This window comes from Styela clava, chromosome 8 (assembly GCF_964204865.1).
Source record: "Styela clava chromosome 8, kaStyClav1.hap1.2, whole genome shotgun sequence".
NCBI classification, from domain to species: domain Eukaryota; kingdom Metazoa; phylum Chordata; class Ascidiacea; order Stolidobranchia; family Styelidae; genus Styela; species Styela clava.
In genome coordinates, this window is record NC_135257.1 from 12877938 (window position 1) to 12892329 (window position 14392).

General features: G+C 34.3%; 1 protein-coding gene across 3 annotated transcripts; it reads left to right on the forward strand.

The window, feature by feature from the left end:
- Window positions 1-13841, forward strand: LOC120345904 (uncharacterized). 3 transcript variants are annotated; one of them, XM_039415490.2, is made up of 28 exons: window positions 1-154; window positions 796-997; window positions 1223-1383; window positions 2112-2240; window positions 2489-2605; window positions 2786-2899; window positions 3620-3733; window positions 3801-3914; window positions 4308-4424; window positions 4498-4725; window positions 4798-4911; window positions 5871-5934; window positions 6015-6184; window positions 7160-7273; window positions 7469-7510; window positions 7645-7755; window positions 7868-7981; window positions 8068-8247; window positions 8557-9042; window positions 9142-9184; window positions 9259-9380; window positions 9818-10018; window positions 10322-10457; window positions 10695-10780; window positions 10859-10925; window positions 11197-11247; window positions 12016-12071; window positions 12948-13841. In XM_039415490.2, exons 1-28 carry the CDS (start codon window positions 109-111, stop codon window positions 13166-13168), a joined length of 3720 nt encoding a protein of 1239 aa, XP_039271424.2. In that variant the 5' UTR covers window positions 1-108; the 3' UTR covers window positions 13169-13841. The 3 variants fall into 3 exon arrangements, with proteins under 3 accessions (XP_039271424.2, XP_077971736.1, XP_077971737.1); XM_078115610.1 differs by lacking the exon at window positions 9818-10018; XM_078115611.1 differs by lacking the exons at window positions 4308-4424; window positions 4498-4725; window positions 4798-4911.
- Window positions 13842-14392: the final 551 nt, after the last annotated feature.

Here is a 14392-nt window from a genome sequence, read left to right on the forward strand (position 1 = left end):
TTTACGTTATCATGGATGATATTTTGAAATTTGTTAATAATAAGATTGTGCATAACGGATAACAAAAAATATTGCAAACCAGAGAAAGTTCGAGCGGGAATATTAAAGATGGAGTATACATTCTTGATCTTCTTATTATTACTCAAGGGGAGAGGTAACAAACAAATCGACGATATTTCTTTTCCGTTGAGTTGTAAATGCTATAATCTGCAACTGCAAAAATCAATCATTGTCTAGGTTAAATTATTTTCAGGTGTGGGTACTTGGAGTCGCGACTGGCAACTTATTTGTTTGTACATTTCTCGCGGTCGGGGGACAGTCAAAATATTAAATTTTGGCAATTTTAAAATGTCTCCAGTCGGTTATGATATTGTAAACTGAAACCAACAATTCATAGTAAAATTCATATCATACATTTTTATCCTTAAGTCATGGACAAATTATAGATTATGATATTCCTGCGTCGTATTTAGATTACGTTTTAAAAGATTGGTTTACATAGATTGGCACGTCATTAGATGATGACATTGGGCTAATTGAACGCATCTACAAATACTGACAGAATCGATATATATATATATATATATCGTAGCCCGTATTCCGTACTAGTAGGTAGTTCTTTGTATATATGTACAACATCTCATAAAAAAGTTTTATTTCTGAAATAATTGATATTTATTCGCTGAAAAATAATAAACCAATCACCTGAACTTTAAAAAAATTTTCAGGTCTGACACAAACGCAGTGCGGAAAACAATTTTTTCCGTCCTATCTGAACTTTAAAATTTTTTTTAGGTCTGACACAAACGCAGTGCGGAAAACAACTTGAAGGATTGCAAGGCGAGGTCACACATCCGGAGTATCCGGAAAAATATGGCTCCGATGCAGATTGCAGGTGGACAACAATAGCTCGAGAGAAAGATGACGTGAAATTGTCATTTGAGTTACTTGATATGGAATCTGATCGAGAGGGAAGATGTTCATACGATTACGTGAGGTAGATAATTAACATCAATTTAAAGCATTGGTAATTTTTCATTCAATATGTTCATCAATGCACAGATGCAAATATTTAAAGCTGAACACTTTTTATATTTTATGTTGTTGTAATATATTTTGTGTTTTAATATATTTGGCAAGTTTCTGTATGATACTATCCAGCTGTTACTTATTCTTTTTAAAAGGGAAAAACTGGTTAACTAACTATCTTTTACTTTACCAGCATAAAATTTAGTTCAAAAGATGGACCGGAAAAGTTTTGTGGGATAGAAGGCCAAAGAACCGCTGATGCAAAAATGCAAACCGAAGGGAAAGGTCCTCTTGCCATACGATTTATAACTGACGACAGCATGGAATTCAAGGGATTCAAACTACGATACGAAAGTATGTAATATTATAGTTTCCAGCACAATTTTTATCAACTCGATCAGAATTGTTCGCGCACTTGTATCAACCCTACTTATGTACATTGTACACTGTACAAGCGTACAGGGTTGCACAATAGATTTCGTTGAGGAGGAGCATTTAATAATGTGAATTTCTGACGCCGTAACATAATGCCACATTTTGTACAGCTTATACAAATGATAAAATTCGTTTATGGCGTCATATTAGTTTCGACGTCATAATACTCGCTCCCCATATACCCTCCTCACTCGGTACGGAAGGGAAGCATGTGTACCGTGTTTACCCGAAAATAGGACTGGGTCTTATTTCAATTTTCTTCCGAAAAATAACGCTAGGGCTCATTTTCGGGGGATGTCTCATATTTTCATTTATCACAAACAAAATTATAAAGTAAAGACACACGAGATTTTCAAATATACAATAAAATATGAAAACTGATATTCATTTACTTATAAATAACACGTTTTTATTCAAAATAACTGCAAAATATAGAATATTATTAATCATTTAAAACGTGTAGGAGAGATTTCTTGCTATCGACAAGGTCAAAAAAAAAAAATCGGGTTATTGACTAGGTGATGGGGAGAGCTTATATTAAAATCATTTTTAAAATTCAGGCTAGGCTTTTTTTTTTCGGGTAGGTCTTATTTTCGGGGAAACATGTCATGTACGTTTTTAGATACTATATATATTGTAATTTCAAGTCACGCGATATGATTACTGTCTCGATGAACCGTGTAAAAACGAAGGAAGATGTATTTTGGAAGAGCAAGATTCTGAAGGATGGGTTTGTGCTTGTATACGAGGATGGGAAGGAAAGACTTGTGAAACAGGTATGATCAGGGTCAAAGTTCAATTGCGGGTTCGTGACCTAATGCCTTAGTTAGCTAGTGACTCCATATTGTTATTCCTTCCCATAAAAATTTATAGTACAAAACATGTGTAATTTTCAATTAACGTTTGAATTTGAATGTTATAACAGTATGCCGTGATGAAAAGAGACACGCATACAGATGGTGCCCGGTGTAACTTGCAATTTACGTTTTCATAGCTAAAGTAATAGGCATCTTACATTTGATAGATAAAGACGAATGTGCACCGGAACCCTGTCAAAATGGAGGGAGTTGTACAACGCCAGAGTTTGATATGTACAAATGTGATTGTGTACCTGGTTATACCGGGGACAATTGTGAGACAGGTATATTGCCATGCATTTCGATTACAAAGCTAACAATATATAACATAATTAATTTTTCGTACTTTAATCTTGTATTAGTCTAATAGTTAAAGTTCTAATTTTTCGACAATATGAACAGCAATTAGAATTTGCATTTAGGTTTGATGCAAAGAACATTTGCATTATTATAAATTTCCACAGATATCAACGAATGCGAATCTTCACCTTGCCAAAATGGAGGCGAATGTACTGATGAGGTAAATTCTTACGAATGTATTTGTGCAAACGGATATGTAGGAACGAATTGTGAAACAGGTGAGTCAGTTATTACGGTATAATTCTTTATAATAGCTCCTCTAGTTATGGATTCAGTAAACAAAAACAATAGACCCTCCCCCGGCCTCTGACCACCAAAAGACTCTTTCTCTACACTTCAAGATTTCTGATCTTTTGATGCTTTTTTGAGAATGTTTTTGCGAATTGGCGCTTACAAACTTAACTAATTGCAATTAAAAGTTCTGATGGTTAATTTTAGTCTAACTCCAGTCTACCCCAACTTTTTCGGGCTAATGTTCGATTACTGTCATCAAACTGAAACTCCTCGGAAGACAAAGTGGCCATTGTGTTATTTGACTTATAAATTCCTAAATTTCAGACACACGACTAAAATCTGAAGGATTGCTAGTAAAACCACAGTATCGGGCTAATGGTTGCAATCATGTCCGAATGTCTCACAGAGTGAAAGCGCTGTTAAAAATTTCTATTGTGGCGTAATTGTTGACATCACATCTCTCTGATTAACGAATGTTACGGAAGTAACCAAAGAAGTTGATGCTTGTGGGAATGTCCACCACGTTTAACGGTTGTTAAAATTTTATTCGTCATATTCTGATCTACCTGGTTGCGAATTGCGATACAGTAAATCTTTCTAATGGGTCCGCCGACAAGATAAAAATAATTCCATCCATCGCTATTATTCCCTGGCGTTAGAATTTTTTTTTATATATCTTATACTTTTTTACATTTTCTCTTCAGACATTGATGAATGCGCATCAAATCCATGTAAAAACGGGGGAAGTTGTATTGATCAAGTCGGTCGATTTGCTTGCAGATGTGTAGCGGGTTATGAAGGAGATGATTGCAGTATAAGTAAGCTGCAAAGTTTTATAATCATTAAATATCCCTATTCTCTCACAATTATATATTTCTTTCACAGACAGAGATGATTGTGCTAGTGATCCATGTCAAAATGACGGTGATTGCATTGATGGAATCGACAAATATTCCTGTGATTGTGAAGATGGTTTCGTCGGTGATCATTGTCAAATAGGTCTGTTTATTCGTACATATTTGTGTCCCTATAGCTTATGTTTGGTAGAATCATTATTAAATCTTGTCATGAATTGAATTATTATCACAATTGTTCACTTATGACAACAATAATGACTTGTATATAAATTATTACTATAGAAAATAACTGGTGTTGTTACTGATATTTTGATACTAATATATTTGTATAAAGATATTGACATATTGTACGTACTAGAAAGGCGGGATAGAAAACATAACTACCCACGTTCTGAAATTCAGGATAAAAATTTTAAAATATATTTTTTATTTATTAACTTGTTCCTAAAATGAAATAATAATTCAAACTAAGTGGATGCTCAATTTATAAGCGTATGTATGTATATACATTGTTTTACGTATGTTCAAAAACCAGACATTCCGGAATGTTCAAGCAGCCCCTGCAAGAATGGTGCAAGGTGCTTTGAACCAAAACCAGATGAGTATTTCTGCGCCTGTGCACCTGGATATACTGGAAGAAATTGTGATATTGGTAAGAATCTTGCTTGGGAAATGAAATCATCCAGCCAACTTAACACTCAACCGGGTATTTTTTACTTTGAAAGAATATGATGAATGCTCTTCCTCACCGTGTTTAAATAACGCAACCTGCGTTGACAAGTCAAACGGATATGATTGCCAATGTGCAATTGGCTTCGAAGGAGAAACATGTGAAATCGAAATAAACGAATGCGATTCTGATCCTTGTCAAAACGGAGGAACATGTCACGATAAAATCGGTAGTTTCGAATGTGAATGCAAGGAAGGATTTTACGGCACTTTGTGTGAGAGCGGTACGATATTTCATCATCGCATAAGCTGGTAAAGAAGAGACATCAGTTTGATTGAACAATTTCGTATTTCAGAAACAAATCACTGTGAATCTAATCCATGTTTAAACGGAGCGACATGTAATTCAACCAAAACTGAATACACTTGTCACTGTCTCGAAGGCTTCGAAGGCGAACACTGCGAAACAGGTCCAGATATTAGTATTGCTGGATGTGTTCATGCTTTTGAAAACATGAAATGTTCTTTTTTGCTCGATAGTCCAAATAAAGCGTTTTTCATCGTAGTACTTCGCAAGTAAAAACTTTCTACAAAGTGCAATTTTTTTTTAGGTTGTTGTATAAGTCTTACCACTTTTGTCTATTGTTTCATCTTACACCTTTGACTTCGAATCTGCGACTTTACCACATTTTCCAACCATTAACCAAGTTCTTGGTATAAACTTAAGCTTACCATATTTTTTGAACTGAAGCCGGTATTTAGGCAGCGAATATGCGCATGAACTCTCGATGACAATATGGTTAACAAGAGAGCTATGCTCAAATATATGGACACGTAGCGCCACCCAATGGCAATAATTTTGATGACGTCATAGCAAAAAAAAAGTAATAGCCTTCTGGAAAATTTTTTTATCTTCAACCACTGAAAATTTCAAAGCAATTGGTCCAGTATTCGAAGAGAAAAGCGTTTTTTTAAAAATGGAGACGGAGACAAATAACAATAACAACAAAATTTTGAAACGATCGTTATGTCCACTTCGTGTCCAATAATTAATGAAGACAGTCGGGATAGCTTTAAATGTAGGCCTAAGTAGTAAAATCGGGAAATGTAAATTTAGAAAAATCACAGCTAATGGATTTGGTCTCGGAGGCGTACCGCTTTGAAGTCACAAAAATTTGGTAACCCTATATATAGGCCTACTGGTAGTCTGAATTTCAGAATTTGTAGCTTGTGGCATTATAGTTGTAATTTAGCATATATACTTGTTTTAGTGGTTAGATTTTCTCGTTTAGAATTCTGACGTTACGTATAACAATCGTATAACCGCGTGTTAGAATAGAACTTTATTTTCCCATCATAGGTTACTAATGGTAATATACTTATCAAGAAAAAAAAAACTATATATGTGCTTACTTCCAACTCTTTGCAGATGTTGACGAATGTTCTTCGGGACCGTGCACGAATGAAGGCACTTGCAAAGATGGTATAAATAGGTACGTAATCCATCCATCTCTGAATGAGATCACAAGTGGGGCTTTCTGTAGCACATAAACCATATTTCACTTGTGTTCAGGTTCGATTGTGAGTGTACATCCGGATACGGTGGAGTAATGTGTGAAATTGAACTAGACGAATGTGACAGCGATCCTTGTAAAAATGATGGAAACTGCATTGACTATCCCAGCAAATTTGAATGTATTTGCAAGAAGGGATATGCTGGGGAAACGTGTGAAATCGATCAAAGTACGTTGAATTTGTTTCTATAAAAATTCAAAGGAAATATAATATAATTACTAGAAGTAAAAAAGTGAGCAATGTATAAGAATTACAGCGGAACAAACTTTCAAAAAATATAGTATGGTTTTGTGCGTTCTACTGCATTTGAATAAATCAGAAAATTGTCAAAGTGAAATCATTCACCTATATCAGCTAGTTTTTTATCCTTGCTTGCAAGCTAACAAAGCACATTTCTACCGAAAATTTATTAGAGTTAATTCTATCAAAGTGTTGATTATAGTGTTATTTAATATTGTCTAATATGATGATGTCCTTAAATTGTTCATGATAAACTTCGTATAAGTATAAAAAGGTATTTATAAGTCTTGTTACAATCATTTAAAAGTACTTCGTTATAAATTGCGCTTATAAAGTTAACAAATATATTTCATCACATAAGCGATGTGGAAGTGCTTCATTAGTTAATTCGAGTATAAAATGACAAGAGGCTCTCGTATGACTATTTGAAGTGTAATTATATAAATTTGAGTTATTGTGAAGAGTACGTTATCGTTGTAAACATGTTAGTATAGATATTGACATAAAACACGGGTGTGGGAAACCACATAATCCTTTTTGGAATATCTCATTTATTTCAACATTGAAAAATTATATAATTAATGACGCTACGATATCATCAGTGCAATTCATAAAATCAATCAACATGGGGTGCCAACTTCACTACATATTTGATCGTTTCTGACAGGTGTACTTGAGTTTGAACAGTTTCAATTTATGTAAACGTCAATGAGGCTCGATATACTAGATTGGTATTGCACTTATTCTGCATCTTCTCTCATTTTACCATAACGATAGTAGTGTCTTCCCTGTCTCGTAGTACGAGACCTTATGCATTGATTGATTGGTCATTGTTGCACTCATAAGAAACAGTCAATGTTTAACTATTTATTGGCGCAAATAATTATAAGCTATTTCGTTTAGCATCCCCATGTCTTTCAAATCCATGTCAAAATGGTGGAACATGTGAAGAAGATATTAGTAAAGGTTTCCGATGCATTTGCACTGAAAAATACGACGGAGATTTGTGCGACAAAGGTAAGTGTAAAGTTTATATGTAGTGAAAAGTTATCCACTAAGAATAATTCATTACAAAGAGTAACAAGTAATATGTAGGTAAATGAATGCTATCGATGCTGTACATCCTATCGGTATCGCCAATTTTCTTGGTGTACATCGACCTTAAGGATCCCCATTCTATTAAATAATAACATTCAATTATCTTTATTTCAGAAAAAGAAAATGACAATATAACGGATGCTGAATGGAAAGACGGTGAGTTTATTTATATAGGATTCGACGATTAAGTCGTGTTCTATTAAATGTTACGCGTGAGTGTAATAATGATTCATTTTGAGCATAGCTTTTGATTGACCAGAAAAATATAATTTAAACTTTTTGTTTTCAAGACAAAGAATGTCATCCGTACTCTTGCTTAAACAACGGAGTTTGTGATCAACATGATGGATACTTCACTTGTTCGTGTAATCCAGGATTTACTGGAAAGTATTGCGAAACAGGTATATATATCAATATTTATACTAAAGTGTTGGAACAGAAGACGAGTCCAACAAAGATTTATTGTTCTGTAACAGTATAGGAACGGCTATGATGTACATATAATACTTTTAGATATAAATGAATGTGAGTCTGAGCCATGTCAAAACGGTGGATCTTGCATGGATAGAGCAAATGAATATTGGTGTATTTGCCGAGATGGATTCAAAGGACTGCAATGCCAAGACGGTGAGTCCAGAGTAAACGTTCATAAAAACCTTCATCAATTGTAATATTAGCTGAAAAAAAATGTACGAAAACCTTTTCTTTATTAGATTCAGAAGCAGATTGGCAGAAAGATTCTCATCTTCTCGCGGCTCTTCTTCCGAGCATTTTATTCTTAATTGTCATTGGTATTCTGGCTGCCTTGTTTATGCTCTGGGTGCGTAAAAGAAGATCTGCTGCTAATAAAGTGAACAATATCAACGTCAAACCAAAAAAGAACAAGAAGTCAGGTATTGTACGTTTAAAAGGGACTTTGGTATATTATTCTACTAAAGTGCATTACATTGTAATAAAATTGAATGCAATAATTCAATGTTCTAAACCCATAAGTGGAAAGTACTATTATCAGTTTTCCAACTGTGAATATGATATGATTGTCGAATAATGGAAGTACATAAATTATATATTATATGTTTAGTTCCTCATGTTGATAATCCGTTGCATGTAGCCTTCAGAATTGAGACCTCCATTCTCATTTATCGAGGCGAATTCGTCTTCCAAGCAAGCGCGCATTTGAGGCTTGTTTTTGACATTTGCAGATCCAAAGAAAGATCGATCATTCAAAATAACTGAAAGATCATCTAAAAAACAGAAGAAAGACAAAACAAATATCATCGACTATGATCCAGTCGAGCCATACGCAGAAACGTTTCAAATGCAAAATCTAACAAATGAATATCAGTATCCCACGAAATACAAAGCCCAAAGTAATCCTCTCATGACTGGGGTACCAGAAGGACACTTGAACCCTAGCCAGTATTCTTCTGTACCTGGTGTAGGAATGGTATATCCAACAAACCATCCACAACTGCCTTACGGCATTCAAAATCGTTATCCCCAATATCCTCAAACCAATCAAGCTCATCATTATGAAGACTTTCAAAATTATAACTCGTACAATCCTAATCAATATGATGAAGATACTCCTTCTAGTTACAACTACTATGAAGAGCCAAAAGGCAATCATGAACTAGAGCCTTACAGGGACAAAGAGAGAAGGGAATCTATAAACCGACACGATAAAGGTAACAGTGTTTCCAAAAAAGGCGTATGGTAATGATATAGTGTGTGCCAATGTTCAATGTATTTAATAATAATGAAATTTCATGGAATATTCTATTCAGGTAGAGAATACAAAACACCTTACAAAAGCAATCAACATAGCAGGTATGAATTAGTTCATCATTTTTTAGGATTATTTATTTGCGATATCATGAATATAACATTTATTTAATAAACAGAAAATCACACAAACACAAACAACCAAAACATAAACCAGAATCTGTTGAAAGTGCAAGCGATTCTCAAGATACAATCAGTGAAATTGATCTTGAGGATTACACAGAATATAATTCGAGGAAAGGTAAAGTTCTTGGTAGCCAATGATTACGGTTTATTTCTTCCTAACTGACACCAAACTTTCATTAATCTGTCTTTATATATATGTATATATATATATAGGATAACATGTAGCTAATCACTATTAAAATTGATAAACAAAATACTATAAACTAGATTACTATTTCACTGTCTTTCTCTCCCCCTCTCCCAGTAGTTGTCTCTCTTTGAAGAATCATGCAGATTTATGAATATATGACTAAATTCGTTTTGTAATTCCTTCGCAGTAGATCTAAGTATTTAGTACAAGTATCAGTTTACATTCGCCAGAATCATAACTTATTGAAGTACTATAACTTCTTCTAAATATTTCATCTTCGTTTACTCTGACAAAAATTGTTGTAGTAGTATGAATAACAGTAGAATTTCCTTTCTGACTACATTTACTAACTCTTGTCACAGATGACGATCAGTTGTCATCTTTGAATAGTGATTTGAGTTCTCTGCATGGTCAAAGTACGTCACCACCTAAAAAGAAAACATCAAAAATTATGGGCCCACCTCTCGTGAGAGATGAATATATCGACGGCCTTATAAAAGAAAGAGTTATAGGCCAAAATCCCGTCACCAAAGATAAAGCTGTTCGATTTGATTTGCCTGCAGGTGGGCACTGGAAATTTTGTTTTCTGATGTTTCGAATAATTAATATAATTCTAGATCACTTTTTATAGTATTGTCTCTAATACTTTCAACTCCATCTCACTAATACTTCTTCTGAACAGTATTAATCTGATTAGCTTCTTTATATTACCACTTATTTAATAACTGTCCTTCTCTTTATATTTGCAATCCAATTTCCACCTTTTAGTCATACTCGCAACCCTATTGAGTGTGCCAAGTTTTTCCTTGTTTTATTTTTTTATGAAACACATATTTATGAAGTCCTCCAATTTCTATATTATAAAGATCATTGGCAAGACAGAGATACCGAACTGCTTAAAAACGTCCCAGAAGAACACCAGCGCAATTACATCAATCCAAACATGGGAAGGAATCATGGGGGGAAATATGGATATCTTCCTCACAATACAGATAAACCGAGGTATAACGAACGCAGATTATGCACGTAGCTTTGTCTAAAATAGCGAAATGCAGGATGAAGTACAGTGTCTATGTGCAAGGTGAAACATGTAACACTTGACTCCAGGGATTATATAGATGCAGTATAAATGACACGTGCTTTCTCACCTCAAAATTGTCTTTTATAGTAATAGTACTGTATATAGGCGCAAAACCAATTTAAACTATAAAACTATTTTTAAATTTTTCAATCAAACAGGAAACAAGTACAGCGTAAACGCTCTGTTACATTCTGTGAGCCGAAAGATTTATCTAAAAACAATCGAAACAAAGAGAAACCTCGAGGTAATTATTTCTTTCGAACAATTTATAGAGTATATATCTATATTTGATATTTCGCAATTTTTGAATCTTCTCATTCAGAACGAAAGGGCAAACCTCATCCATCAATAGAACGAGAGAAAACCGGATTCTTTCCAAACAAATCAAAGTGAGTACTGAGTAGCATTTTATTGCTGTCGTTCCATCGGATCGTTGCACCCTCATGGATTTTTCGGCAAGCGATTTCTGCGATCTGGTAGTCAGCAAACTGACCATGCATTTGTGTCCATATCTTTGAGCATTTCGCTCTTCCTGACGATGCAAAGTTACTTACTTTGATGTAATATAAAAAGTATAAATCCATTTTCATTTTGTTCAAGATGATAATATGTAGGAAAGCATCTCATATTATCACAAACTGACTGACAAACTTTTTCTAGATTACATCGTAGAAATTCTGATGACGACAGAAAACGACCGGAAAAGCGCAGGTACTATAAACAGCTAAAGTACATTTTGAGTCAATGGACGTTTCCCGACCCCTGAACCAAGAATTTATTTTCCTCTTGCCAACTTTTTTGCCATTTTTTTTGCTTTAATGCTTATTGTTTTTGCGAGTTTCCATTCACAAACTGGTTTGCATGTTTATAACTATCATTTTGACGCAAAATATTTAACCGACTGCCATCTGAAAGCACGGATGATAGCTAATTTTAGTCTATCGCAGCTTTTTCGAGGCTGAATTTGATTACTGAACTAATACTCCCCGGGTAACAAAATAATTGCGTTATTTGATTTAACTAACAGCAACTAAAAAAATTATTGATAACGAGCTGATATTTACTACCCTGCTTAAAAGTTTGTCTGGGTAGAAAAAACTCCAGTGTCTGGGTGGCTATGCGATTTCCTAATATTATATCACCGTTAAATTATTGGTAATTGGTCATTGTTACAAAAATAAACAAGTCGATCCTCGGAGAAACATCTATCATTTATATTAATTAATACACTATAAAATGATACATAATATCAAATACTTGGTTCAACTAACAATTCAGCTGTGCTTTCTTATTGTCGTTAAAATACTACTCTGTAACTGGCTGAAAATTTTTGTAGTCTGAAACTAATTCATGGATTTAGTTGAAAACTGTTTTTCAATGTTATTATGATCGTGCGATTGTTAAAAATTATGAATACAATTGTTATATCCTACAATTTTCAAACTTGAAAATTCTCATGATGTTTGGATCTTGTTCCAGGCAACCTGTACGAAGAAGTCAGAGTATTGATTCAGGAAAGGGAACACCTGTCAAAGGTCAGCAATTTTTATTATAATTCAGAATGCATTGAGAAACTCTTATGAACTTGAAAGTTCTATGAAACCGTTGCCCGCAGTTTCGGCTACGATGTCCATATATCATGGAAATACTCCACTCGTTATAGTTATTATGTAACAAAATAAGCGAGGCAGTTCATTCAATATTGCAACAACAATTCAGATACATTTCTTGTTTGGTGCGAGCAACAATTTTTAATTTTTCTATGTATTAGAAACTTGTAAGTAAATCAGTGACAACACTTTTATTCGTGATCGGTACACCATTCCAATAGCCATTCATTCCAGATAATATCTGAAAACACATTTAGGACGACTTACCTCTATCGCTTGGATGCTGATAAAACGGAAAGAAATGCTAAAATATATGCAGATTAAAGCAGTATCAGTAGCATATGCAACTTAATTATTTTAGTTGGTTATCTGATCATTCGAATGCGTCAAATCAAAATTTCAAATCAAGTCTCAACTGCGGCACCAGTAGCTGTAAGGCCTTAGCTGTGTAAAGACGAAAAGATGGCGTGATGATGTGACGTCATACCACGTGGTGGCGCAATAGTCGCAAAAATAGCAAAATTTTTGGTGAAATACGCAGCCCATAGGACTCGGACAAAATTGAAAAAAAAGAAGTCACAAATGTAGCTTTCTGGGGACTACTTCCATCTTTGCGTACCAATAGTTTGAAATCTTTTGGTTTCTTAGTTGTGAAAAAAGCACGACAAAAACAAGACCCCTGGCAACTATAACAATTTAACAAAACTATCCCTAATTCTACAATGGGCCAAAAAAACGATCGTTTTTACGGCATATATATATAAAATACGCAGATACTAACACATTGTATATTGAATTTAGACAACAAATCACATCACAGATCTAAAGACAACTACGACAGACGGCCACCAGAAGGCGATTCAAGTGCAATGTCTGGTGAAAGTGATGATCTTCGAAAATCTTTCCAACCGACGCCATCTAGCTATAACTCTTCCCCATTTAAACTTATTCGCCGTAATAATTCATTAAAAGTTAATGAAGGGCGAGGGTTTCGAAGAGAGGCAGCTTTTTTTCAAAATTGAATTGTTCATTTTATGTCATCATGATGAATCAATGTTGGGCTGATCACTTGTGTGCTAATGGCGGCATTTCGAATTCACAAAAGTTCCGTCTTCATTCGTGAATTAACTATGTAGTTGACAACAATGACTACCTAACTGATGCTGTTATTACGAGGCAGACACGATCTCGGGACGAATAGTATAAACAATATCGCGCATACATTACATTACGTTATGGTGCATGATAAAACGTATCTTCTATCTTGAACATGTCAAGTTTGCCGATTATTTTCAAACTGTTCGCTGGTGGTATAGAACGGTCCGTGTCACTGACAACTAAACTAATAACCATTTTTATGATCACCTATAAAACTAACAATAATATAGCGCCGATAGTGATTTCAACATGAAAATTTTGTAAAGTGTTCTTATTACATTCGAATTAATGCGCGAAAATTATATCGACTTCATGAAAATGATACCGTCACTTGAATGCAACCCGAGACAGGATAATCCAGCAAGAGAGAAACTAGGATTTTTTGTTCTGAAATGAGCATTTTATTTTTGCTGTCAAAGATTTGGAACAACGTTTGGCGTTTTTTATGGGGTTGTAAACATTTTTTAATTTACTTTTCGATTTATTTTATTAATATTTATCAGGTCATGTGTAAAATACGACTCAGTTTCGTGAAATAAATATGAATATATTTGTATGTTTTTTTACTAATTATGTTCAGCTATTGTATCAAAGGATGTTATTCATAAATAATATCTACAAACATTATCTGACTCTGCAAGGTAAACATCTTCTAGCTTACATCACCGAAAGTGTCTTCAAGTAGATGCCATATTTTAATAGTAAAATCTTTTGAAAAAAGGTTGAAGTGTAATACCATTCAGGCCGGCTATTGACGAACCTTACGTAAAAAACAAACGCAAAGAAAAGTACAATATGTTTTCATGTTCAGATTTAATAGGATGATATGAGCAGTCGTTACTATGTAACTACAATAAGAAACGTGCGTGCTTTTGTCAGCTTGCTGGTAATTATATTGTTTTTAGTAATCAATAACGCGATGTGGGGTATTGCATAGAGAGAAAAATTTTGAAATTTAAATTAACAAGAGAGCGATGCTCAAATATATGGACACAGACCAAAGCGAAGCAGTTGTCAAAGGAACCGCCACAACGTGCACAATTTCGATGACGTCATCGCACACAAAAAAATGAATCCCATAGAGTCCA

Bases quoted from the DNA above. Each gene is read 5' to 3' on its own strand.
- LOC120345904 (XM_039415490.2), top strand. From the start codon at position 109: ATGGAGTATACATTCTTGATCTTCTTATTATTACTCAAGGGGAGAG. The intron at 2,606-2,785 runs GTATATTGCCAT...AAATTTCCACAG, and splicing joins CGGGGACAATTGTGAGACAG to ATATCAACGAATGCGAATCT. The intron at 7,982-8,067 runs GTGAGTCCAGAG...TTTCTTTATTAG, and splicing joins AGGACTGCAATGCCAAGACG to ATTCAGAAGCAGATTGGCAG.